The sequence below is a fragment of the Echiichthys vipera genome (genome assembly GCF_963691815.1).
Source record: "Echiichthys vipera genome assembly, chromosome: X".
NCBI classification, from domain to species: domain Eukaryota; kingdom Metazoa; phylum Chordata; class Actinopteri; order Perciformes; family Trachinidae; genus Echiichthys; species Echiichthys vipera.
In genome coordinates this window covers 1,667,602-1,694,042 of record NC_139825.1, presented here as the reverse complement: position 1 = coordinate 1,694,042, position 26,441 = coordinate 1,667,602, and the positions used below count along the sequence as shown (strand labels likewise).

General features: G+C 37.0%; 1 protein-coding gene across 4 annotated transcripts in view; it reads right to left on the bottom strand.

The window, feature by feature from the left end:
• Positions 1-1,037: 1,037 nt before the first annotated feature.
• Positions 1,038-26,441, bottom strand: part of setd5 (SET domain containing 5) — a 75,836-nt gene continuing 50,432 nt past the window's right edge. For all 4 annotated transcript variants that reach the window (XM_083938913.1, XM_083938912.1, XM_083938911.1 and 1 more), the window contains 4 exons: positions 9,441-9,724; positions 9,156-9,277; positions 5,480-5,568; positions 1,038-3,338 (listed from right to left, as the gene is read on the bottom strand). In XM_083938913.1, coding sequence (XP_083795039.1) covers positions 2,826-3,338; positions 5,480-5,568; positions 9,156-9,277; positions 9,441-9,724 — 1,008 coding nt within the window. In that variant the 3' untranslated portion in view covers positions 1,038-2,825. The remainder of the gene's footprint in view (positions 3,339-5,479; positions 5,569-9,155; positions 9,278-9,440; positions 9,725-26,441) is intronic.

Genomic DNA, 26,441 nt, shown 5'->3' with positions numbered 1-26,441 from the left:
GTATTTTTATGCTTGAAATGTTTTAAATGTCAAACTGAAACTTTCTACTAGTTTAATAAAAGGGAAAAGGACGCAAAGACCAGCTTGTTGACAGAGATCAGAGGCCCATCACTTAAAGGGATAGTTCATCCATTTGCATTAAGCTTTGTATTGTTAGAAACCAAGTCATATTTTTGAACGGTCCTGCATCATTCCCCTGAGACGGGAGAGAGCCGTATCTATCTCTCACACTTTAGAATGACAATGACACAAAAAACGGCCTTTTGCGTCATTGTCATACTGAAGTGTGAGAGAGACGGGCTCTATTAAAACTGCAAGCACTAGTTCCTCATTTTTCAAACCTGCTTTTAGGAGGTGAAACAACTGACTGGTGGGAGTTTTTTTGTGAGTTTATTTTTAGTCCAGGGGGAGTTTTTTAAAGATTTGTACCAGTGGGAGTTCCCTGCGCAGCTGTACATTGTGGTGCATTGTGGGAGTTGTTTTTAATCCACAAGCATCATAAAGTCACTTTCTGCCATGAAGGCACCAAATTAGAAATGTATGTTCCATTTCGACTACATATAGTCCACTTTCAATACAGATGAATGTTTCCACCGGTGAAATATTCCTTTAAAGGATCCACACTGGTGCATGAAACCAGGTTGTGCAATGTACAGATAGAGACCATGAACCAGAGCTAGGCCATAAACAGCAGGACATGTACGCATCATCACGCACTGTCCACTGTATCTACTGCAATACACTGTAAAAAGTGATTGAAACACTTACCTTGTATTGCATTTTTCTTCTCGCAGTGGACTGTTGTGATGTGTGCAAAACATACAAATCCCTCAAATGAAACATCGCAATGGTAGTTTTCAAAATACATTACCATCATGATCCTTTTATTATCAAAAGGCATTACATCTCTTGTTTCTTAAACCTTTTGGAGGGGGACAATTGAAATAATTACTACTATGATCTGTGTAAAAGTAAAACAAAACCAACAGAATCATCTTTATAAAACAAAGAGAATGCAACGTCTGGTTTTCGGAGGAACAACCTAATGATTAGCTTCCAACAATCTGACAAAGTTGGTCACTCAGATCCTAAAAACTAATATCATGCGATAAATTCAGTGTTCTATATTTTGTCCATAATAGTCTTTATCACATTTCTTTCTATACATGTACACATAATCATACATATAGTCCTATTTTGTCTTTTAGACTTTATTTCTTACATTTTAAGGTGCTGGTTAATTTTGGGTCACAACTTTATTTTTTCAATCTGTCAAACATTCATGTAACATGAGTACCCTTCTGTCTGTTGGTGGACTGGGGGCAGGGGGCAGGGGGTGTAGTGGTGAGTGGGGTCCAGTCTCATGACCAAGCCCTTGGTCCTTGAAGTCTTCCACACAAACGCGGCTATTTTCCACATCTGGCCCAAAAAAAAGTCTTAGAGGGAGGAGAGGGAGACTCCTGCTGCTACCCGGCTGTCAGCTTAACGTTGGTTTGAGGTCAGCAGAACCTTCTCTGTCTTTAAACTCAGTTTGTGAAGATCATAAGTAAAAGAAAAAAATAAAATACAGCATTCTGTGGAAAGGGCTCTCACAGGAGAACGTAGCAGCTTTTTCACCTACATTTTATAAACCAATGATCCAATTGCTCCCTCAGAGATCCCTTCCCTGGTTTTCCTTGGTGTCACATGGAATACAAGGATATTTCAGAAAAACATACATTTTCATAATGAAAGAAATTCTGCAGGATAAAAACAGTCAAACAACATTTGAGCACAGAAATAAAGTTGAATTTGAAGCATCCCATCCATATAATATGACTGAATTTTGATAATAATAAAACTGATTTCAACTGATATAATGACAAGATGAATGCAGCCATATGTCGGGAACATAACTGGATTTCAAATTTATTGGAAAAAACAAGAATGCAGCACCATAAATTATAAGACCTGTATGTCTCAAGTACAATATCAGAGGTCTACAGTGAAGTAGCCCTAATATGAAATCAAAACAGTCCAGTGGGGACGAGAGAATAGAAGAGAACGAAAACAAAACGGAACATTGGAAATAGTAGAGAGCCTCCATAGAAGATGTTTAATGACCTTTCAATCTTATGGAATGACCCTACTCAGGGAGAAGCCCTCCTCCCCGCCTGTCAGATGCATCTTTAGAACGGATGATTAACATGTCATCTCTGCTCGCATCATTTCCCCCTTTCCAAACCAAACAGATTTACTGCAGCACAAACTCGGCCCCTCACCAAATCAAAAAATTAACATTGACAAAAAAAATAAAAAATAAAAAAGTAAAATAACTCTTGCTTTCAGTTACAAATGCATCACAGCATTTATCCCACCTGGGTACCATGGCAACAGGTACGGCTTTTTAGAACTTTGTACACTCTGGACATTTGTGTGGAAGTTTTTACTTCCCCGTCATTATAGAGCCTGTTTGCACAGTCCGGCACATGAAGAGACACTGGGGACAATTTCAAGTTACATGTGATTTCTTTTTTTTTTTTCAGAATGTGTCATTCAAATCACTTTTTCCACTGATTCCGTAATTATGTCCAAAGTCAATGATTAGCTTTGTGCAGAATGTGGTACATTTTTTTTTCTCCTGAAAGTAATGAAAAAAAAAAAGAGACAAAATAAGGAAAGGAGAAATCCTTGAAGAAGTCTTTGCTCCTCTTAGGTCTGTACATTTCCCCTCCCCAAACTCCCTGAGCCCCATTTCACCACAGCTTTAGGGGTTGAGGAGGGACGTAGCTTCATACACACTCAGATGCAGCCATACACACACACACACACACTTGAACAAGGTCCTAAAAGTTTCCTGACTGTGTCCTTACTCCAGTTCCCTGAAGGGGGGAGTGCTGGAACTGACTGAGGCTTGTCCCTTGCTGTGGGTAGTGTGTCGGTCCAGTGGCCGACAGCAGCCTGGAGCCAGCCTGCAACGCCGCCTGGCCCGTGCTGCAGGGCCCCTGTTGCTGACTCCCTCTGGAGGCCTGGGCGCCCGAGTCTAACTTAGTCTGCCCGTGGGCCCTGGGTCCTGGGGTGGGATTCCCCACCAGGCCACTGCTGTTCAAAAGGCTTGCCTTTGAGTGGCTGCTGCTGTAGCTGTGGCCTCCATCCACGTTAGTGCTGCCACTGGTGGGGGTAGGGGTGCAACTGGGGTAGGAGGATGGAGGGTGATCCTGGGACACTCCAGGGTGAGAGGTGGAGGGGCGTAGGTAGAAGCTCTGTCCTGATGAGGGACTGTAGGAACCCCGGAATGGAGAGTTGGAGGTTTGTTGGAGGAACGATGGGCTGTCTGTCTGCTGGTGGCTTTCTAATGACTGAACACACACAAAAGGCACATACTCAATCTTTTGTGTGGCACATTTGTAAGGCTGCATTCAATGTCATGTAAAAAACAAGGTAAGGTTGAGGTCGATTTCCGATTGTTATAAAAAAAAGAGTATAAATGCCATTGGCTAAATCAAGATGGTGTCTGCAGGTACTAACTAACACCCATTTGTGGGTGTGGGACTAAAACAATGAATATTTAAAATGTTAAATTATAAATAAATTAAATAACATGTATAAGCCTTCTTTTCTGTTAATGCTAATTAATTCCACAGGATTGAAATGCTGCACTGGTTTTGTATCATGCTTCACACATCATATCTAAATGATAGATATGATCACTGAACACTAGGGCTGTAGTGATACACTACTACATCTCACAATACGATACATACATTTACATAATTTCAGGCAGTGTGATTTTGGTGACATCTTGTGACTATTCCATTGACTAGGATTGAAATAAAAGAAAAAAAAGTCCCAACTAATGACACTTTATAATCTAGTATAAATAAAGCAGGTTTTCTACTCCCTTTACCTGAACTAATTACAGAGGCCCCTGAAACTCCAGGTCCTGCTCTCATTCGAGGATTTTAAGACATTTGATAATAACTTGGAGGCAGACACATCTGGCTATAGATGTTATGAGAATATATTATTGATTATGCTCGATTTTGATATATATTTGCTTTTTTACTTGTTATGAGATATATTTGTATTGTATAACAGTCATTTATTTTGTTATACATTTCCTTCTTTACTTGTTATTACATATATTTGTATTGTATTATAGTCATTTATTTTGATATATATTTGCTTTTTTACTTATTAAAAGATATATTTGTATTGTATTATAGTCATTTATTTTGATATATATTTGCTTTTTTACTTATTAAAAGATATATTTGTATTGTATTATAGTCATTTATTTTGATATATATTTGCTTTTTTACTTATTGGATATATTTGTATTGTATTAGTCATTTATGTTGATATATATTTGCTTTTTTTACTTGTTATTAGATATATTTGTATTGTATAACAGTCATTTATTTTGATATATATTTGCTTTTTTACTTCTTAGATATATTTGTATTGTATTATAGTCGTTTATTTTGATATATATTTGCTTTTTTACTTGTTATTAGATATATTTGCTATTGTATTATAGTATATTTATTTTGTTATAGCTGCTCATTATGTTTGTCAGAAACATTGTCCGTCGTGCTGCTGTCACTCAAGAGATGTTTAATGTCAGTGAGCTCTTCCTGTTAAATAAATAAACATTCCTCCAGCCTCTCAAACACAGTGTGATGGTTAAAGCTAATAACGCAACATAACGTTATGTGGTCAACTATAAACCTGTAACGTTAACTTGCCTTTAACTAACATTAATAATTAACGTGTATTCCTCCTGGTTTAACGGCGTTAGCCAGCAGATGGTGGCAGCACCGGTAAGAAAACACTTTTCAACAATATGTAATTTAATGAACGCCAATCTAAAAGTTAACCTCTCACAGAGCTAACATTAGTAACAAGCTAATGTTGATAGTTGATGCAGCTGAGCTTAACACAGACGTTGCATTCTGTGATTCTTCTGTTTTGGCTGTTCCAAACGGTAATGGAACAGCAGCAGCAGACCTGGGTGAAGTTAGCTATTTGGATAGACTGGGACCAGAGTGGGTCTGTTGAATATCCAACTTAAAACTAACTTCGCCCCAGCAGCAACAGCAGGTGAAATGCTCTCCCTGTCATGTGTCTGCTCTTCCTGCAAAGTAAACAGGGGAGGAAATTGGCAGTGAGCAGAGTAACAGGGTGGTTAGAATGGGACTTAATGTATCAATACGTGCGGCCAACAAATCAATACTTTCTGTGGAGACAAAATATTGATTTATATCGCAGAATCGATAAAATCCTACAGCCCTGCTGAACACCAACTGAAAGTTTATCAGACACAGGCATCATTAACAATAACATTTAATGGAGTGTGTCTTGAATACAAATAGCAACACAGAAATTGAAACTACACAAGACAAATAATCAGGAGTCAGCTGATTAACATTAAAGACAACACACAGTCTTAATACTGATGGTTGGAGAACAGGTTATATAAAATATTTGTACAGGCTACCTGATGTGAGTACACAGAAGGACTGTATCTGTGTGGACTCTTCATGGGAGAAGCAATGGACGCTGCTTGCAGCTCGTAACAATCTGCATCTGAAAACACAGGAAGGAGGAATAGTCCAGCACTAGAGAAACAAGCTTGCATTCGTAAAGTTAAAGCTGAAGTATGGGATTTTTACATATAAATAAACATCCATTACATCCCAGCTCTTGCCAAATGATTACATACAATGCTGCCAGGGAAAGCTCTGTGTATTTTGCAGTAAGGGCTGTAAACTAGTGGTCGCCACTTGCCAAATGCTAAATGACTAAACTATTCCCCAGGCGACTTAATTTTGGAGGGCTCCATGCCACGGGGGAGGGTAAATGTTTGTCCCGATGGTCGTGCTTGTGCAATAAATCATGCATGATATAGCAAAACATTGTAGTAGCTATAAAATGATCAATTATGACGGTTACAAACGTTAGCACTAAACCGATGATTTGTTGTGTGTGGCACTGAAGTAGCTCCCCCGACGGCACCACTGTAGATAATAGTTCCCCTCAGAAGCAAAGTAGCGTACATCCTGGTTGATCCAATACTGAAGTGCCAAAAACTGCAGTTTTCTGAGTGGCCACTAGGAGTAGTTTGCACAATAGAGCAGTTGTTAAACAGGCTGATTTCACAGCATAATTAAACTTGTGGTGGGACACCATAAAAAAAATGAATCCAATTATATTGGGCTTTGTAATGAATTAATCGCAATAGATCGCATATCAATTTTTGACACAAGTAGCAACATTTTTCAATTAAATGGATTTTGATATATGACTTAATATATTATAAAAAAAAAAATAAAGCAGTGTTTAGCATTTTTTTTGAACATTGCAAAAATATTTAGAATAATATCTTTGGCATAAAATAAACAGTTTAACATATAGTACTTTTTCTCCATGTTTTCAAAACAGAAACAAAAATGATCCATCAACTAATGACAGTCCCTCTTTCTGTGCTAACGTTAGCTGCAGCATGTTCAGCGTTGTCTGTGCTAACGTTAGCTGCAGCATGTTCAGCATTGGGTGGAGCGGAGGCTGAAGAGCTCCGGTGGGAGGTGAATTTTTACACAGCCGTGGCCTTGTCCATGTTTGATCGTTTTTTAGAACTCAAATGTCCGCCCACTGAACAACTCATCATCTGCTTCTCATCGGTTTCATTTCTCTCGTGTTACATCCTGTGCGTCAGTATTACGGGCCGGGCGGGAACTCGTGCAATGAGCAACGTTCCACACTGAGTGCAAAAATAAATTGAGATTAATTGTGGTTTTTTTTTGTTGCGTTATTTTTTCTGTAATGAATTATTCAAATCTCCATGACAACACTTAGGAGGGTGAATATTTTGTAATAAGCTAGTTTTTATTTTATTGGAGGTTAAAGTTTATGAATAATTAGAGGCGTGGTCTCTTGACTGAAAGCTAGCCTCTGGCCCTCACTTCTCCTCGGAGGCTAGTTGTCAGGATTAGCATCATTGGCATGCTAACGCCGTCATCTGGACCTGGACTGCAATCATTCGTGTGGTGGTGTTTCCATCAGTAACAAAGATGGTTTGCTCTTTGATCAACTGTACCAACACATGGTTCAGGAACACACCGTGGTAACGTTAGCTCTGTTATGCTAATTAAATAGCCGCACTTGCACCATGACTTGCAGTACAGCCTGCTATCTATGACACATATGCTAGATGCCAACCTGGAGCACCAGGAGAATTCTGACCGTGAGGGTCGGTGTTTTACAGTCTATGAGCATGGTACTGTGTTGAATATCAGAAATCAAATCAAAATGTTGCCTGCACTTCACTCCAGGAGCCGGTGATATCTCCACTAGAGACACAGGAAATAAAAAAAAAAAGACTCCCGTTCCCTCCTGGCCCCCGAAAAAAATCTCAACATTGACTCCCACTACTGTTTATCTATTAACGTGTGCTGTTAGCCTAGCTCCCAGGTGGTGGTGCTAATGTGGCTAATTCTGTAAGCATTACCCAGACGGAGGTATCTCCCTCCCCCTATGTAACATCAATGCCCTTTTTTGGTAAAAGGAAATGTGGGGGAGTCAAAGTCTGAAAAGATGGCAGCTCCCAGAGGTGAATATGATTGGATGAACTTTAGAGATAGGTCCCCAGCGGAGAGGCTACGTCTATTTTTTATACAGTCTATGGTCATCTTTAAAAGTTTGGTGCAGTGACTTTGATTCGAGCACAGTGATGTTGCAGCAAATTCCTGCTGTGACTGAACCAAAGGGGAAAACTCAAGAGGAGATAGGAGTCTATGATCCTGTCCTGTGGCACAAGAGCTCAGTTAGAAGCAGGCCGTCTGACTATCCGACTGTTAAGACCCTACGTAACACCCTTTCAAAATACGATTTCAGGTCCAAGCTGGTCCAAGTCTCGTATCTCTCCAACGCTGCAGTGCCGTGTTCCCTGTTGTTTGAACAGATCTAAGTTTTTAAAAAACAACGTAATTGTCATTTTACCTCTTTCTTATCGTTGAAAAAGATATCTAACTGACAAAAGAGGTGATCGTAAATGTTCACGTTTGGCCGTTGTGGTCTGTTTTATTTCAACGGAGTGTTTTGACCCGGAAATCATATTTTGAAAGGGTGTTAGGTCAGACTTAACAACTGGTAAGAGGGTGTGTGCTGAAGACAGTGATGAGGAGTTGTGATTACCGATGCAGGCTGGATCGGACCCATCTGTATTTCTGATGAGTCATTAATGAGCATTTCCTTTTCTCAAAGTTTGACCTGTTAAAGTCTTCAATTTGCAATGTTTTGAAATTCAATTGATAATATTCTCATTTATTTCTAAATAATACTTTGGCCTCTTTTCTAAGCATGTGTTGCTATATAATACTGTTATCTCAGTAAGTACTGAAACAGATGGATATGCAGTACACCTGTGTTGTTATGACTGTAGTGGAAGTGATGCGTTTTACGTCAACCCACTAGAGCTAAAGGGGGCGGAAAGGGGAAAGAGACTGGACGGAGCATCAGTTAGAAGTACAGCTGAAGCTATGATGGAAAACCAAGAAAAGTTTAAGAGTAAAAACAAAGATGCGCAGAAGGCTACAGTGCGCTCACCTGCAGGGAATAAGCACATGCTTGCAAGGGGTGGGGAACAAGATCTGCACTCTAGCTTTAAATCACCTTGGTACCAGACAAACCTCATGAAGTGGCGGAGTTGGATACGATGACAGACAACAGAGTTTTTGTTTTAAGCAAAAAACGTGTTGACCCTTGTGCTGGGGTCACTAAGGTTAGCGTTAACCTGGCTTGTAAAAAGGAGCGCCACTGACGCCTTTTCAAAAACAAAAAAAGACATCTGCAGCTGGTGTTGAATTTTCTGTTGAACTATCTTCAAACTTATCCTCAAAAAAGGAAACACTCGTTCAAAGGGGTGTTGATGACACACCTTCACAGCTCATCTTTGCAAGCTGTAGTCTGTTTACCTTTGTCCGTCGCTCAGCAATACATCACTTTTTAATCGCATTGGTTGTAGACATATCCTATTGTGTCCAGAGGCATTTTGGTGTACAGGCTTTGTCTACGCCATGTCAGACTATGTTGCCTCATATTAACTTAGATCTAAAGTTATTCTAATGTATATTCTTGTTTTCTCAGTCAACCCAAAGTTTCTAATATGGTCATACCGGATTCCTTCTCATTAGAAGCATCATTTGTCTTGTAAATCCGCTCCATCTTGCTTCTTAGCACTCGCTCCAGAACCCCTTGACTCCCTTCCCTTAGACGTTCAACAGTAGTGGGAACCATCCTTGAAAAAGCACAAATCCAAAGGTTATCTGCCAACTTTGATGATGACCAAATCTTTAACACTATCAGACAGCTTTTAAAACATGACTTAAGAACTTCCAGGTAATGTGACATGCACTGAAAGATGTCTTAATTTTAATGAGTTATCATTCTGGGCTTCTCACCACTGGTTGTTACTGTCGTCGCGCCTGGACTGTACTGAGCCCTGGTGGTCTGGAGGGCTGACCTCCTCTATCTGTGGGATGGAGGAGCTGTGTGCTGAGGAAGAGAAGGAGCTGTGGGGAGAAGTTAGAGGCTGCATCTGCTGATGGCACTGGGGATGATGGGAGTCCTGGCTGTAGTGGGAGCCAGGCCGGGTGGGGGTACCGCCCAGAGACGAACTGCTGCCGGCTGGCTCTGAGTCGCGACCGCTGCCCTGCTTCCTCTTGCGGTACTCCAGCAAAGACACCTGAGGCAGCAGGAGAGGTGCTATAAAATAGCTGCTGTTGAAGTACTGACACTGACTGTGCAGGGTTAACAAACAACTCCATGTCATTCACACTGATGCTTGGCTACTGATTGAATCACATCATTCCCCAAAACTGCACTGTGTGATGGGCAGAAGGCATGCACCACACCAGAGAGGACTCACCTGGAAACAGTGTTTACAATTACTCACTATGACAAAAATAAAAACACACCCGAATCACAACGGAAATTAGCTTTAACAAGACTGTATGCATCTCTAATATTGCCATTCCCATACTCGTAGTCATGAGAAAGACTCGTACAGTAGATCACAGTGAATGCACTGTTATTAACCAACAGCTTTGACAAAAGAGCAGGAAACTTCAAATGCACCACGCCATAATGCAACCATGCTGAAACAACAACTACACAAAGACTCATATCAATGGCCACAGAAAGTTAGTGACACGCACACGCGCACACACACACACACACACTATAAACAATGAGAATGAGAGCACTTGTCCCAGCTTAATGTCGAAAAAGAAAACGGTTTGTGGGAATAGAGGGGGGTGTATGAAAGAGGTGGGGGAGTGGGATGAGGAGCACACATTCAGATACTGGCATAGATGGATTGGGCCTGAATCTTTGCCATAGCATTATGTTCCATGTAGGGGAGACTGCAGAATGAAGCTGTGTTGTAACACGGACTGGAAGTCTGAAATTACCACCAAGCACTATCGATGTCTTCTTGAGACACATTTGTCTGTTCTCTTCCACTATACACACCAGGGGCTTGTTCCATGAAAGTGAAATTCCGGGGTAAAATCATCCCATGATCTTTTATGACACTTGCACACAAGTCATCAAGATAGTTTTTCCCGTGTATGAACAATTATCAGAGAAATCCGGGAGAGCTGCCAACAGTCGCTAACAGCCGGATGTCGCTAACACTGATTAGCTCGGGGCAGTACAGTGAAAGCATTAAATTGTATTTTTTAACCACTAGTACTGCTCAAAATAACAACAAAACCTCTGCAGTAGCATGAGAAGAGTCCTTACACAGAAAACAAAGCTCCAATGGGCTCCTTCCTTTTGGATTGACTTTGGTAATCCACTTGAATGAACTTTACTATGATGGTACAGGGGCCAGTTGCTAAGGGCACACTCACACTGTCCGTCCGTACCCAGCCCCGGGCTTTAGGGTACTTGTACACCCCTCCCTCTCACCCCGCTGGCCACTCCCGTTTGAACTCACACTGCCTGGTACTCACGCGAATTCTCCTTAACTGTCCATACGTCATCACGCCGTAACACGTCACACGCATTTGATGGACGTCATCGCGATGCGTCGCTTTGTTTACAAATCTTTCCATAGACCTCAGAGTTTTTCTGCGTCTTGTCCGACTGTTTTTGAATATTTTCGTCCGACCAAATCTGCAGTAAACACTCCACCTCCGCATCACACCAACCTGAACCTTTCGCCGCCATTGTTTTAAATGGCTGCGCATGGTCCGTTTTTTTTTTCTTTTCTATGTCCGAACAGGCGCACATAAAATGACGTCAGAGACGCCGTAGGCCTTGTGCTCGTGCTCATACACGTGCGGACTCTCATTCTCGTACATGTGTTAACGCGCTTACAAAAGCCCACCTCTGCCAAACGGGCCGTGGACGGCAAGCGGGCCGCAGCTAGGCGCGGTGTGGTTGCAGTCACACTGGTCAAACGAACTAGGCTTTAGCCTTGGAACCTGTTTGGGTACGGTACGGATGTGAGTGCGCCCTAAATCTTTCGAAACATTAAATTGTCATTTTACCTCTTTCTTATCGATGAAAAAGATGTCTAACTGACGAAAGAGGTGATCGGAATTCTTCACGTTGTTGTGTCGTGATGTTTTATTTCAACGGAGGCGGAAATCGTATTTTGAAAGGGTGTTATGAATGACAGCCTGATATGTTACCCTCTTAAATCCACACACACGTTCCTGTTGCACTTCCGCCCTTAGTACAAGCCTGACTCGGAAGTGGATATCTCGAATTACAAGTGAACGCAGCCTAACAGTTACGGCCAGAGTTTCCCCTACCATTATATTCGGGGGGCACCCGCAGCCCCCCTTGAAGGTCAAGTTATTTTAATTTTATTTTCTATGTAGCGTCTGTTGTGAATTCCTCGCGTTCAGAGACTTTTATTTTGAAACCGTTTGTTGTAAAGTCGTGCTGTATTTCAGTTTTCTGTTAATGCACGCATCTTGTTACTTTTCCTCCCGATGATCGCGGTGCAGTCGTCACTGATGATGCAAGTTATGATGTTACAAGATTCATGAAGCACAATAATGTGATTATTTTATGATGTAATTTTATTTTTCTTGCACTGGGTTAAGTCTGTTCATTATGTTGCTGTTAGACACGTTTCAGTAATTAGTCTGATCCCAAACTAGTTGAACTAAGTGATAAGCTAACTGGCTAGCTCCTATAGCTGCCTTGTATTCCTGTAAATGTTCAGGTAACGTGGTTCAATGTGATTTTATAAAATTATAAGAGGGGACTTATTACCTTTTATACTGATGTAGAGAAGATGCAGATTTAAGTTACAGTCCTTAAATGATAATGCTGGATATAAGAAATAACTCATATATTCATGCATTTGTTTATTTGTGTTTTATTTCCTCTGTACTGCTTGTATTTACTATTACTCTGGGAGTAAAAGACTTAAATCAATTAATGACTCATTGACTGGAGCCCTGTAGGGGCCACAATCACATCTCACTAAGCTTTTTCAGGGGCCCAACAGCATCAGATCACAACAGAAGTCATTTAAGGAGAATAAAGGAGATCTATAAAGGATACCTTTCCAATAGAACAGGTCTATATCTTTTCCTTAAACTAATAAGCCTTATGTAGGCGCATCACTAGCTAATGAAAACATTCGCGGCTGTAGCCCAGAAGTCAGAGTCCATTTCAGACAGGCTTCAGGGATTTCTCCCCTGAGAAATGTTTGAAATTGGGCTGATGAACATGCAATTGTGACGTAGTTTGAGAAGGACAGGAAAGACCAATGGCCATGTGAGACTCCTGTCTGAGCAGGCCTACTGTTTAATGTTATGTTAAAGATAGGAAAGGTCAGCACAGACCCCAGTAGCAGAATGCGACATGAGAACAGCCTACAGCCTCAGAAACATTAACATGCACCGACCCAATGTCAAGAGGACCAGGCTGAATCCACTGCTCGGACAGACGTTTACTCTCCTGACCGGTGTTTGGGTTTAACCCGTTAACTGGACACTTTCAGCTGAAAGAGTCTGTGGTTGCCATGGTGATGGCAGATGTTGGTTAATAACAGAAGAGAATGGTAGCTGTCCTTGTGAATGCCTCTATGTTTATTATTTCATTACAATGTTAAAGATAACGTCACCTCCCTGATCAGTCTTTATAGTTTTGTTTGAGGAAATGTGTCAGTGGAGTTTTGTACGTTGCTTGTTCTTCCTTATAATTTCTTTCTCTCATTCATTTACTAAATTAATTATTTGTCTTTGAAACCTGCTTGTGTAAACACGTATGTGTGTAGAATTTTATTCAACACTTAAAAATAAAAACCTTCGTAGTCATGCCGAAAATAAATGAAAGTTATAAGAGATTAACATGGAGCACCACCAGCCAGTACCTGTCACCCTGGTGTAGTAAAACAGATCTTGGAGTCTCTCCTATCTATACAGTTCACAAGTATCTCTCTTAAAAACATAATCCTCACTTGTTAAACGAAACACCGGTAAGTCAGTTTGCTTTAAGTTTAATTCTGAAGGTATCAAGTCAGTCTGCTTTAAGTTTGATTCTGAAGGTATGAAGTCAGTCTGCTTTAAGTTTAATTCTGAAGTTATCAAGTCGGTCTGCTTTAAGTTTGATTCTTTAGTTATCAAGTCAGTCTGCTTTAAGTTTGATTCTTTAGTTATCAAGTCAGTCTGCTTTAAGTTTGATTCTTTAGTTATCAAGTCAGTCTGCTTTAAGTTTGATTCTGGAGCTATTGTCCATCTGCTTTAAGTTTGATTAGATGTTATCAAGTTACTCTGCTTTAAGTTTGATTCTGTAGTTATGTCAGTTTGCTTTAAGTTTGATTCTTTAGTTATCAAGTCAGTCTGCTTTAAGTTTTATTTAGAAGTTATCAAGTCAGTCTGCTTTAAGTTTGATTCTGAAGTTATCAAGTCCGTCTGCTTGAACTTTGATTCTGAAGTTATCAAGTCCGTCCGCCTAAAGTTTGATTTGCAGTTATCAAGTCAGTCTGCTTTAAGTTTGATTCTGAAGTTATCAAGTCAGTCTGCTTTAAGTTTGATTCTGAAGTTATCAAGTCTCTCAGCTTTAAGTTTGATTCTGAAGTCATCAAGTTTCTCTGCTTTAAGTTTGATTCTGTAGTTATCAGGTCAGTCTGCTTTAAGTTTGATTCTAAAGTATCAAGTCTGTCTGCTTTAAGTTTGATTCTGAGGTTATCAAGTCAGTCTGCTTTTAGTTTGATTCTAAAGTGATCAAGTCTGTCTGCTTTAAGTTTGATTCTTAAGTTATCAAGTCAGTCTGCTTTAAGTTTGATTCTGAGGTTATCAAGTCAGTCTGCTTTAAGTTTGATTCAAAAGTTATCAAGTAGCTCTGCTTTAAGTTTTATTTTGAAGTTATCAAGTCTGTCTGCTTTAAGTTTGATTCTTTAGTGATCAAGTCAGTCTGCTTTAAGTTTGATTCTGAAGTTGTCAAGTCAGCCTGCCTAAGTTAAATTCTGTAGTAATCGAGTCAGTCTGCTTTGCGTTAAAATCTGAAGTCATCAAGTCAGTCTGCTTTAAGTTTGATTCTTTAGTTATCAAGTCGGTCTGCTTTAAAAGTTATCAAGTCAGTCTGCTTTAAGTTTGATTCTTTAGTTATCAAGTCAGTCTGCTTTAAGTTTGATTCTGAAGTTATCAAGTCAGTCTGCTTTAAGTTTGATTCTGAAGTTATCAAGTCTCTCAGCTTTAAGTTTGATTCTAAAGTCATCAAGTATCTCAAGCAGTAGTCAGTCTGCTTTAAGTTTGATTCTTTAGTTATCAAGTCGGTCTGCTTTAAAAGTTTTCAAGTCAGTCTGCTTTAAGTTTTATTTAGAAGTTATCAAGTCAGTCTGCTTTAAGTCTGATTCTGAAGTTATCAAGTCCGTCTGCTTGAACTTTGATTCTGAAGTTATCAAGTCTGTCCGCCTAAAGTTTGATTTGCAGTTATCAAGTCAGTCTGCTTTAAGTTTGATTCTGAAGTTATCAAGTCAGTCTGCTTTAAGTTTGATTCTGAAGTTATCAAGTCTCTCAGCTTTAAGTTTGATTCTAAAGTCATCAAGTATCTCTGCTTTAAGTTTGATTCTGTAGTTATCAGGTCAGTCTGCTTTAAGTTTGTTTCTAAAGTTGTCAAATCAGTCTTCTTTAAGTTTGATTCTAAAGTATCAAGTCTGTCTGCTTTAAGTTTGATTCTGAGGTTATCAAGTCAGTCTGCTTTAAGTTTGATTCTGAAGTTATCAAGTCCGTCTGCTTGAACTTTGATTCTGAAGTTATCAAGTCCGTCCGCCTAAAGTTTGATTTGCAGTTATCAAGTCAGTCTGCTTTAAGTTTGATTCTAAATTATCAAGTCTGTCTGCTTTAAGTTTGATTCTTTAGTTATCAAGTCAGTCTGCTTCAGTTTGATTCTGAAGTTATCAAGTCAGTCTGCTTTAAGTTTGATTCTTTAGTGATCAAGTCAGTCTGCTTTAAGTTTGATTCTGAAGTTGTCAAGTCGGCCTGCCTAAGTTAAATTCTGTAGTAATCGAGTCAGTCTGCTTTGCGTTAAAATCTGAAGTCATCAAGTCAGTCTGCTTTAAGTTTGATTCTTTAGTTATCAAGTCGGTCTGCTTTAAAAGTTATCAAGTCAGTCTGCTTTAAGTTTGATTCTTTAGTTATCAAGTCAGTCTGCTTTAAGTTTGATTCTTTAGTTATCAAGTCAGTCTGCTTTAAGTTTGATTCTGAGGTTATCAAGTCAGTCTGCTTTATGTTTGATTCTGAAGTTACCAAGTCAGTCTGCTTTAAGTTTGATTTTGTAGATGTCAAGTCAGTCTGCTTTAAGTTTGATTTTAATTTATCAAGTCTCTCTGCTTTAAGTTTGATTCTGTAGTTATCAAGTCAGGCTAATTTAAGTTTGATTCTTTAGTTATCAAGTCAGTCTGCTTTAAGTTTGATTTTTTAGTTATCAAGTCAGTCTGCTTTAAGTTTTATTTAGAAGTTATCAAGTCAGTCTGCTTCAGTTTGATTCTGAAGTTATTAAGTCAGTCTGCTTTAAGTTTGATTCTGTAGTTATCAAGTCAGTCTGCTTTAAGTTTGATTCTTTAGTTATCAAGTGAGTCTGCTTTAAGTTTGATTTTGAAGTTATCATGTCAGTTTGATTTAAGTTTGATTCTTTAGTTTTCAAGTCAGTCTGCTTTAAGTTTTATTTAGAAGTTATCAAGTCAGTCTGCTTTAAGTTTGATTCTGAAGTTATCAAGTCCGTCTGCTTGAACTTTGATTCTGAAGTTATCAAGTCTGTCCGCCTAAAGTTTGATTTGCAGTTATCAAGTCAGTCTGCTTTAAGTTTGATTCTGAAGTTATCAAGTCAGTCTGCTTTAAGTTTGATTCTGAAGTTATCAAGTCTCTCAGCTTTAAGTTTGATTCTAAAGTCATCAAGTATCTCTGCTTTAAGTTTGATTCTGTAGTTATCAGGTCAGTCTGCTTTAAGTTTGTTTCTAAAGTTGTCAAATCAGTCTTCTTTAAGTTTGATTCTAAAGTATCAAGTCTGTCTGCTTTAAGTTTGATTCTGAGGTTATCAAGTCAGTCTGCTATGAGTTTAATTGTGTAGTAATCGAGTCAGTCTGCTTTGCGTTAAATTCTGAAGTTATCAAGTCAGTCTGCTTTAAGTTTGATTCTGGAGCTATTAAGTCCATCTGCTTTAAGTTTGATTAGATGTTATCAAGTTACTCTGCTTTAAGTTTGATTTTGAAGTTATCAAGTCAGTCTGGTTTAAGTTTGATTGTGAAGTTATCAAGTCAGTCTGCTTTAAGTTTGATTCTGAAGTTATCAAGTCAGTCTGTTTAAAGTTTTATATTTTAAGTTATCAAGTTGGTCTGCTTTAAATTTGATTCTGAAGTTACCAAGTCAGTCTGCTTTAAGTTTGATTTGAAGTTATCAAGTCGGTCTGCTTTAAGTTTGATTCTTTAGTTATCAAGTCAGTCTGCTTTAAGTTTGATTCTTTAGTTATCAAGTCAGTCTGCTTTGCGTTAAATTCTGAAGTTATCAAGTCAGTCTGCTTTAAGTTTGATTCTGGAGCTATTAAGTCCATCTGCTTTAAGTTTGATTAGATGTTATCAAGTTACTCTGCTTTAAGTTTGATTTTGAAGTTATCAAGTCAGTCTGGTTTAAGTTTGATTGTGAAGTTATCAAGTCAGTCTGCTTTAAGTTTGATTCTGAAGTTATCAAGTCAGTCTGTTTAAAGTTTTATATTTTAAGTTATCAAGTTGGTCTGCTTTAAATTTGATTCTGAAGTTACCAAGTCAGTCTGCTTTAAGTTTGATTTGAAGTTATCAAGTCGGTCTGCTTTAAGTTTGATTCTTTAGTTATCAAGTCAGTCTGCTTTAAGTTTGATTCTTTAGTTATCAAGTCAGTCTGCTTTAAGTTTGATTCTTTAGTTATCAAGTCAGTCTGCTTCAGTTTGATTCTGAAGTTATCAAGTCAGTCTGCTTTAAGTTTGATTCTGTAGTTATCAAGTCAGTCTGCTTTAAGTTTGATTTAGAAGTTAACATGTCAGTCTTCTTCAGTTTGATTCTGAAGTTATCAAGTCGGTCTGCTTTAAGTTTGATTCTTTAGTTATCAAGTCAGTCTGCTTTTAGTTTGATTCTGAAGTTATCAAGTCAGTTTGCTTTAAGTTTGATTTAGAAGTTATCAAGTCAGTCTGCTTTAAGTTTGATTCTGAAGTTATCAAGTCCGTCTGCTTGAACTTTGATTCTGAAGTTATCAAGTCCGTCCGCCTAAAGTTTGATTTGCAGTTATCAAGTCAGTCTGCTTTAAGTTTGATTCTAAATTATCAAGTCTGTCTGCTTTAAGTTTGATTCTTTAGTTATCAAGTCAGTCTGCTTCAGTTTGATTCTGAAGTTATCAAGTCAGTCTGCTTTAAGTTTGATTCTTTAGTTATCAAGTCAGTCTGCTTTAAGTTTGATTTAGAAGTTAACATGTCAGTCTTCTTCAGTTTGATTCTGAAGTTATCAAGTCGGTCTGCTTTAAGTTTGATTCTTTAGTTATCAAGTCAGTCTGCTTTTAGTTTGATTCTGAAGTTATCAAGTCAGTTTGCTTTAAGTTTGATTTAGAAGTTATCAAGTCAGTCTGCTTTAAGTTTGATTCTGAAGTTATCAAGTCCGTCTGCTTGAACTTTGATTCTGAAGTTATCAAGTCCGTCCGCCTAAAGTTTGATTTGCAGTTATCAAGTCAGTCTGCTTTAAGTTTGATTCTGAAGTTATCAAGTCAGTCTGCTTTAAGTTTGATTCTAAAGTTGTCAAATCAGTCTTCTTTAAGTTTGATTCTAAATTATCAAGTCTGTCTGCTATAAGTTTGATTCTGAGATTATCAAGTCAGTCTAATTTTAGTTTGATTCTAAAGTTATCAAGTCAGTCTGCTTTAAATTTGATCTGAAGTCATCAAGTCAGTCTGATTCAAGTTTGATTCCTAAGTTATCAAGTAGCTCTGCTTTAAGTTTTATTTTAAAGTTATCAAGTCCGTCTGCTTTAAGTTTGAATCTTTAGTGATCAAGTCAGTCTGCTTTAAGTTTGATTCTGAAGTTGTCAAGTCAGTCTGCCTAAGTTAAATTGTGTAGTAATCGAGTCAGTCTGCTTTGCGTTAAATTCTGAAGTTATCAAGTCAGTCTGCTTTAAGTTTGATTCTTTAGTTATCAAGTCAGTCTGCTTTGAGTTTGATTCTTTAGTTATCAAGTCAGTCTGCTTTATGTTTGATTCTGAAGTTACCAAGTCAGTCTGCTTTAAGTTTGATTTTGTAGTCGTCAAGTCAGTCTGCTTTAAGTTTGATTTGAAGTTATCAAGTCTTTCTGCTTTAAGTTTGATTCTGTAGTTATCAAGTCAGTCTGCTTTAAGTTTGATTCTTAAGTTATCAAGTCAGTCTGCTTTAAGTTTGATTTTGAAGTTATCATGTCAGTTTGCTTTAAGTTTGATTCTTTAGTTATCAAGTCAGTCTGCTTTAAGTTTTATTTAGAAGTTAGCAAGTCAGTCTGCTTTAAGTTTGATTCTGAAGTTATCAAGTCCGTCTGCTTGAACTTTGATTCTGAAGTTATCAAGTCCGTCCGCCTAAAGTTTTATTTGCAGTTATCAAGTCAGTCTGCTTTAAGTTTGATTCTGAAGTTATCAAGTCAGTCTGCTTTAAGTTTGATTCTGAAGTTATCAAGTCAGGCTGCTTTAAATTTGAGTCTGAAGTTACCAAGTCAGTCTGCTTTAAGTTTTATTCTGAAGTTATCAAGTCAGTCTGCTTTAAGTTTTATTCTGAAGTTATTAAGTCAGTCTGCTTTAAGTTTGATTCTAACGTTATCAAGTCAGTCTGCTTTACGTTTGATTTAGAAGTTAACATGTCAGTCTGCTTCAGTTTGATTCGGAAGTTATCAAGTCAGTCTGCTATAAGTGTAATTGTGTAGTAATCGAGTCAGTCTGCTTTGCGTTAAATTCTGAAGTTATCAAGTCAGTCTGTTTAAAGTTTTATTTTTTAAGTTATCAAGTCGGTCTGCTTTAAATTTGATTCTGAAGTTACCAAGTCAGTCTGCTTTAAGTTTGATTTGAAATTATCAAGTCGGTCTGCTTTAAGTTTGATTCTTTAGTTATCAAGTCAGTCTGCTTTAAGTTTGATTCTTTAGTTATCAAGTCAGTCTGCTTCAGTTTGATTCTGAAGTTATCAAGTCAGTCTGCTTTAAGTTTGATTCTTTAGTTATCAAGTCAGTCTGCTTTAAGTTTGATTTAGAAGTTAACATGTCAGTCTTCTTCAGTTTAATTCTGAAGTTATCAAGTCGGTCTGCTTTAAGTTTGATTCTTTAGTTATCAAGTCAGTCTGCTTTTAGTTTGATTCTGAAGTTATCAAGTCAGTTTGCTTTAAGTTTGATTTAGAAGTTATCAAGTCAGTCTGCTTTAAGTTTGATTCTGAAGTTATCAAGTCCGTCTGCTTGAACTTTGATTCTGAAGTTATCAAGTCCGTCCGCCTAAAGTTGGATTTGCAGTTATCAAGTCAGTCTGCTTTAAGTTTGATTCTGAAGTTACCAAGTCAGTCTGCTTTAAGTTTGATTCTAAAGTTGTCAAATCAGTCTTCTTTAAGTTTGATTCTAAAGTTATCAAGTCTGTCTGCTTTAAGTTTGATTCTGAGGTTATCAAGTCAGTCTGCTTTTAGTTTGATTCGTAAGTTATCATGTCTGTCTGCTTTAAGTTTGATTCTTAAGTTATCAAGTCAGTCTGCTTTAAGTTTGATTCTGAGGTTATCAAGTCAGTCTGCTTTTAGTTTGATTCTAAAGTTATCAAGTCAGTCTGCTTTAAATTTGATCTGAAGTCATCAAGTCAGTCTGATTCAAGTTTGATTCCTAAGTTATCAAGTAGCTCTGCTTTAAGTTTTATTTTAAAGTTATCAAGTCTGTCTGCTTTAAGTTTGATTCTTTAGTGATCAAGTCAGTCTGCTATAAGTTTAATTGTGTAGTAATCGAGTCAGTCTGCTTTGCGTTAAATTTTGAAGTTATCATGTTAGTTTGCTTTAAGTTTGATTCTTTAGTTATCAAGTAGCTCTGCTTTAAGTTTTATTTTAAAGTTATCAAGTCTGTCTGCTTTAAGTTTGATTCTTTAGTGATCAAGTCAGTCTGCTTTAAGTTTGATTCTGAAGTTGTCAAGTCAGCCTGCCTAAGTTAAATTGTGTAGTAATCGAGTCAGTCTGCTTTGCGTTAAATTCTGAAATTATCAAGTCAGTCTGCTTTAAGTTTGATTCTTTAGCTATCAAGTCAGTCTGCTTTAAGTTTTATTTAGAAGCTATCAAGTCAGTCTGCTTTAAGTTTGATTCTGAAGTTATCAAGTCCGTCTGCTTGAACTTTGATTCTGAAGTTATCACGTCTCTCAGCTTTAAGTTTGATTCTGAAGTCATCAAGTATCTCTGCTTTAAGTTTGATTCTGTAGTTATCAGGTCAGTCTGCTTTAAGTTTGATTCTAAAGTTGTCAAATCAGTCTTCTTTAAGTTTGATTCTAAAGTATCAAGTCTGTCTGCTTTAAGTTTGATTCAGAGGTTATCAAGTCAGTCTGCTTTTAGTTTAATTCTAAAGTTATCAAGTCCGTCTGCTTTAAGTTTGATTCTGAGGTTATCAAGTCTGTCTGCTTTTAGTTTGATTCAAAAGTTATCAAGTCAGTCTGCTTTAAGTTTGATTCCTAAGTTATCAAGTCAGTCTGCTTTAAGTTTGATCTGAAGTCATCAAGTCAGTCTGATTCAAGTTTGATTACTAAGTTATCAAGTAGCTCTGCTTTAAGTTTTATTTTGAAGTTATCAAGTCTGTCTGCTTTAAGTTTGATTCTTTAGTGATCAAGTCAGTCTGCTTTAAGTTTGATTCTGAAGTTGTCAAGTCAGCCTGCCTAAGTTAAATTGTGTAGTAATCGAGTCAGTCTGCTTTGCGTTAAATTCTGAAATTATCAAGTCAGTCTGCTTTAAGTTTGATTCTTTAGCTATCAAGTCAGTCTGCTTTAAGTTTTATTTAGAAGCTATCAAGTCAGTCTGCTTTAAGTTTGATTCTGAAGTTATCAAGTCCGTCTGCTTGAACTTTGATTCTGAAGTTATCACGTCTCTCAGCTTTAAGTTTGATTCTGAAGTCATCAAGTATCTCTGCTTTAAGTTTGATTCTGTAGTTATCAGGTCAGTCTGCTTTAAGTTTGATTCTAAAGTTGTCAAATCAGTCTTCTTTAAGTTTGATTCTAAAGTATCAAGTCTGTCTGCTTTAAGTTTGATTCAGAGGTTATCAAGTCAGTCTGCTTTTAGTTTAATTCTAAAGTTATCAAGTCCGTCTGCTTTAAGTTTGATTCTGAGGTTATCAAGTCTGTCTGCTTTTAGTTTGATTCAAAAGTTATCAAGTCAGTCTGCTTTAAGTTTGATTCCTAAGTTATCAAGTCAGTCTGCTTTAAGTTTGATCTGAAGTCATCAAGTCAGTCTGATTCAAGTTTGATTACTAAGTTATCAAGTAGCTCTGCTTTAAGTTTTATTTTGAAGTTATCAAGTCTGTCTGCTTTAAGTTTGATTCTTTAGTGATCAAGTCAGTCTGCTTTAAGTTTGATTCTGAAGTTGTCAAGTCAGCCTGCCTAAGTTAAATTGTGTAGTAATCGAGTCAGTCTGCTTTGCGTTAAATTCTGAAATTATCAAGTCAGTCTGCTTTAAGTTTGATTCTTTAGCTATCAAGTCAGTCTGCTTTAAGTTTTATTTAGAAGCTATCAAGTCAGTCTGCTTTAAGTTTGATTCTGAAGTTATCAAGTCCGTCTGCTTGAACTTTGATTCTGAAGTTATCACGTCTCTCAGCTTTAAGTTTGATTCTGAAGTCATCAAGTATCTCTGCTTTAAGTTTGATTCTGTAGTTATCAGGTCAGTCTGCTTTAAGTTTGATTCTAAAGTTGTCAAATCAGTCTTCTTTAAGTTTGATTCTAAAGTATCAAGTCTGTCTGCTTTAAGTTTGATTCAGAGGTTATCAAGTCAGTCTGCTTTTAGTTTAATTCTAAAGTTATCAAGTCCGTCTGCTTTAAGTTTGATTCTGAGGTTATCAAGTCTGTCTGCTTTTAGTTTGATTCAAAAGTTATCAAGTCAGTCTGCTTTAAGTTTGATTCCTAAGTTATCAAGTCAGTCTGCTTTAAGTTTGATCTGAAGTCATCAAGTCAGTCTGATTCAAGTTTGATTACTAAGTTATCAAGTAGCTCTGCTTTAAGTTTTATTTTGAAGTTATCAAGTCTGTCTGCTTTAAGTTTGATTCTTTAGTGATCAAGTCAGTCTGCTATAAGTTTGATTCTGAAGTTGTCAAGTCAGCCTGCTTTAAGTTTGATTCTGAAGTTATCAAGTCCGTCTGCTTGAACTTTGATTCTGAAGTTATCACGTCTCTCAGCTTTAAGTTTGATTCTGAAGTCATCAAGTATCTCTGCTTTAAGTTTGATTCTGTAGTTATCAGGTCAGTCTGCTTTAAGTTTGATTCTAAAGTTGTCAAATCAGTTTTCTTTAAGTTTGATTCTAAAGTATCAAGTCTGTCTGCTTTAAGTTTGATTCAGAGGTTATCAAGTCAGTCTGCTTTTAGTTTAATTCTAAAGTTATCAAGTCCGTCTGCTTTAAGTTTGATTCTGAGGTTATCAAGTCTGTCTGCTTTTAGTTTGATTCAAAAGTTATCAAGTCAGTCTGCTTTAAGTTTGATTCCTAAGTTATCAAGTCAGTCTGCTTTAAGTTTGATCTGAAGTCATCAAGTCAGTCTGATTCAAGTTTGATTACTAAGTTATCAAGTAGCTCTGCTTTAAGTTTTATTTTGAAGTTATCAAGTCTGTCTGCTTTAAGTTTGATTCTTTAGTGATCAAGTCAGTCTGCTATAAGTTTGATTCTGAAGTTGTCAAGTCAGCCTGCCTAAGTTAAATTGTGTAGTAATCGAGTCAGTCTGCTTTGCGTTAAAATCTGAAGTCATCAAGTCAGTCTGCTTTAAGTTTGATTCTTTAGTTATCAAGTCGGTCTGCTTTAAAAGTTATCAAGTCAGTCTGCTCTAAGTTTGATTCTTTGGTTATCAAGTCAGTCTGCTTTATGTTTGATTCTGAAGTTACCAAGTCAGTCTGCTTTAAGTATGATTTTGTAGTCGTCAAGTCAGTCTGCTTTAAGTTTGATTTGAAGTCATCAAGTCTCTCTGCTTTAAGTTTGATTCTGTAGTTATCAAGTCAGTCTGCTTTAAGTTTGATTTTGAAGTTATCAAGTCAGTCTGCTTCAGTTTGATTCTGAAGTTATCAAGTCAGTCTGCTTTAATTTTGATTTAGAAGTTAACATGTCAGTCTGCTTCAGTTTGATTCTGAAGTTATCAAGTCGGTCTGCTTTAAGTTTGATTCTTTAGTTATCAAGTCAGTCTGCTTTTAGTTTGATTCTAAAGTTATCAAGTCAGTCTGCTTTAAGTTTGATTCGGAAGTCATAAAGTCAGTCTGCTTTGAGTTTGGTTTGAGGTTATCAAGTCAGTCTGCTTTAAGTTTGATTCTGAGGTTATCAAGTCTCTCAGCTTTAAGTTTGATTCTGAAGTTATCAATTATCTCTGCTTTGTGTTTGATTCTGTAGTTATCAGGTCTGTCTGCTTTAAGTTTGATTCTAAAGTTTTCAAGTTAGTCTGCTTTAAGTTTTATTTTTGAAAAAAATCATGTCAGTCTGCTTTAGGTTTGATTCTAAAGTTATCAAGTAGGTCTGCTTTAAGTTTGTTTTGAAGTTATCAAGTAGCTCTGCTTTAAGTTTGATTCTGAAGTTATCAAGTAGGTCTGCTTTAAGTTTTACGTTGTAGTTATCAAGTCAATCTGCTTTAAGTTTGATTTTGAAGTTACTAATACTGTCTGCTTTAAGTTTGATTCTGAAGCTATCAAGTCAGTCTGCTTTAAGTTTGATTCTGGAGCTATTAAGTCCATCTGCTTTAAGTTTGATTCTGAAGTTATCAAGTAGGTCTGCTTTAAGTTTGATTCTGAAGCTATCAAGTCAGTCTGCTTTAAGTTTGATTCTGGAGCTATTAAGTCCATCTGCTTTAAGTTGGATTAGATGTTATCAAGTTACTCTGCTTTAAGTTTGATTTTGAAGTTATCAAGTCAGTCTGGTTTAAGTTTGATTGTGAAATTATCAAGTCAGTCTGCTTTAAGTTTGATTCTGAAGTTATCAAGTCAGTCTGCTTTAAGTTTGATTCTGAAGTTATCAAGTCAGTCTGCTTTAAGTTTGATTCTAACGTTATCAAGTCAGGCTGCTTTAAATTTGAGTCTGAAGTTACCAAGTCAGTCTGCTTTAAGTTTTATTCTGAAGTTATCAAGTCAGTCTGCTTTAAGTTTTATTCTGAAGTTATCAAGTCAGTCTGCTTTAAGTTTGATTCTAACGTTATCAAGTCAGGCTGCTTTAAATTTGAGTCTGAAGTTATCAAGTCAGTCTGCTTTAAATTTTATTCTGAAGTTATCAAGTCAGTCTGCTTTAAGTTTTATTCTGAAGTTATCAAGTGAGTCTGCTTTAAGTTTGATTTTGAAGTTATCAAGTCAGTCTGCTTTAAGTTTGATTCTGAAGCTATTAAGTCCATCTGCTTTAAGTTTGATTAGATGTTATCAAGTTACTCTGCTTTAAGTTTGATTCTGAATTTATCAAGTCAGTCTGGTTTAAGTTTGATTGTGAAGTTATCAAGTCAGTCTGCTTTAAGTTTGATTCTGAAGTTATCAAGTCAGTCTGCTTTAAGTTTGATTCTGAAGTTATCAAGTCAGTTTGCTTTAAGTTTAATTCTGAAGTTATCAAGTCAGTCTGCTTTAAGTTTGATTCTGGAGCTATTAAGTCCATCTGCTTTAAGTTTGATTAGATGTTATCAAGTTACTCTGCTTTAAGTTTGATTTTGAAGTTATCAAGTCAGTCTGGTTTAAGTTTGATTGTGAAGTTATCAAGTCAGTCTGCTTTAAGTTTGATTCTGAAGTTATCAAGTCAGTCTGCTTTAAGTTTGATTCTGAAGTTATCAAGTCAGTCTGCTTTAAGTTTGATTCTAACGTTATCAAGTCAGGCTGCTTTAAATTTGAGTCTGAAGTTACCAAGTCAGTCTGCTTTAAGTTTTATTCTGAAGTTATCAAGTCAGTCTGCTTTAAGTTTAATTCTGAAGTTATCAAGTCAGTCTGCTTTAAGTTTGATTCTGAAGTTATCAAGTAGGTCTGCTTTAAGTTTTACGTTGTAGTTATCAAGTCAATCTGCTTTAAGTTTGATTTTGAAGTTACTAATTCTGTCTGCTTTAAGATTGATTCTGAAGCTATCAAGTCAGTCTGCTTTAAGTTTGATTCTGGAGCTATTAAGTCCATCTGCTTTAAGTTTGATTAGATGTTATCAAGTTACTCTGCTTTAAGTTTGATTCTGGAGCTATTAAGTCCATCTGCTTTAAGTTTGATTAGATGTTATCAAGTTACTCTGCTTTAAGTTTGATTGTGAAGTTATCAAGTCAGTCTGGTTTAAGTTTGATTGTGAAGTTATCAAGTTGGTCTGCTTTAAGTTTGATTCTGAAGTTATCAAGTCAGTTTGCTTTAAGTTTGATTCTGAAGTTATCAAGTCAGTCTGCTTTAAGTTTGATTCTAACGTTATCAAGTCAGGCTGCTTTAAATTTGAGTCTGAAGTTACCAAGTCAGTCTGCTTTAAATTTTATTCTGAAGTTATCAAGTCAGTTTGCTTTAAGTTTTATTCTGAAGTTATCAAGTGAGTCTGCTTTAAGTTTGATTTTGAAGTTATCAAGTCAGTCTGCTTTAAGTTTGATTCTGAAGCTATTAAGTCCATCTGCTTTAAGTTTGATTAGATGTTATCAAGTTACTCTGCTTTAAGTTTGATTCTGAAGTTATCAAGTCAGTCTGGTTTAAGTTTGATTGTGAAGTTATCAAGTCAGTCTGCTTTAAGTTTCATTCTGAAGTTATCAAGTCAGTCTGCTTTAAGCTCGATTTTAAAGTTATCTAGTCAGTC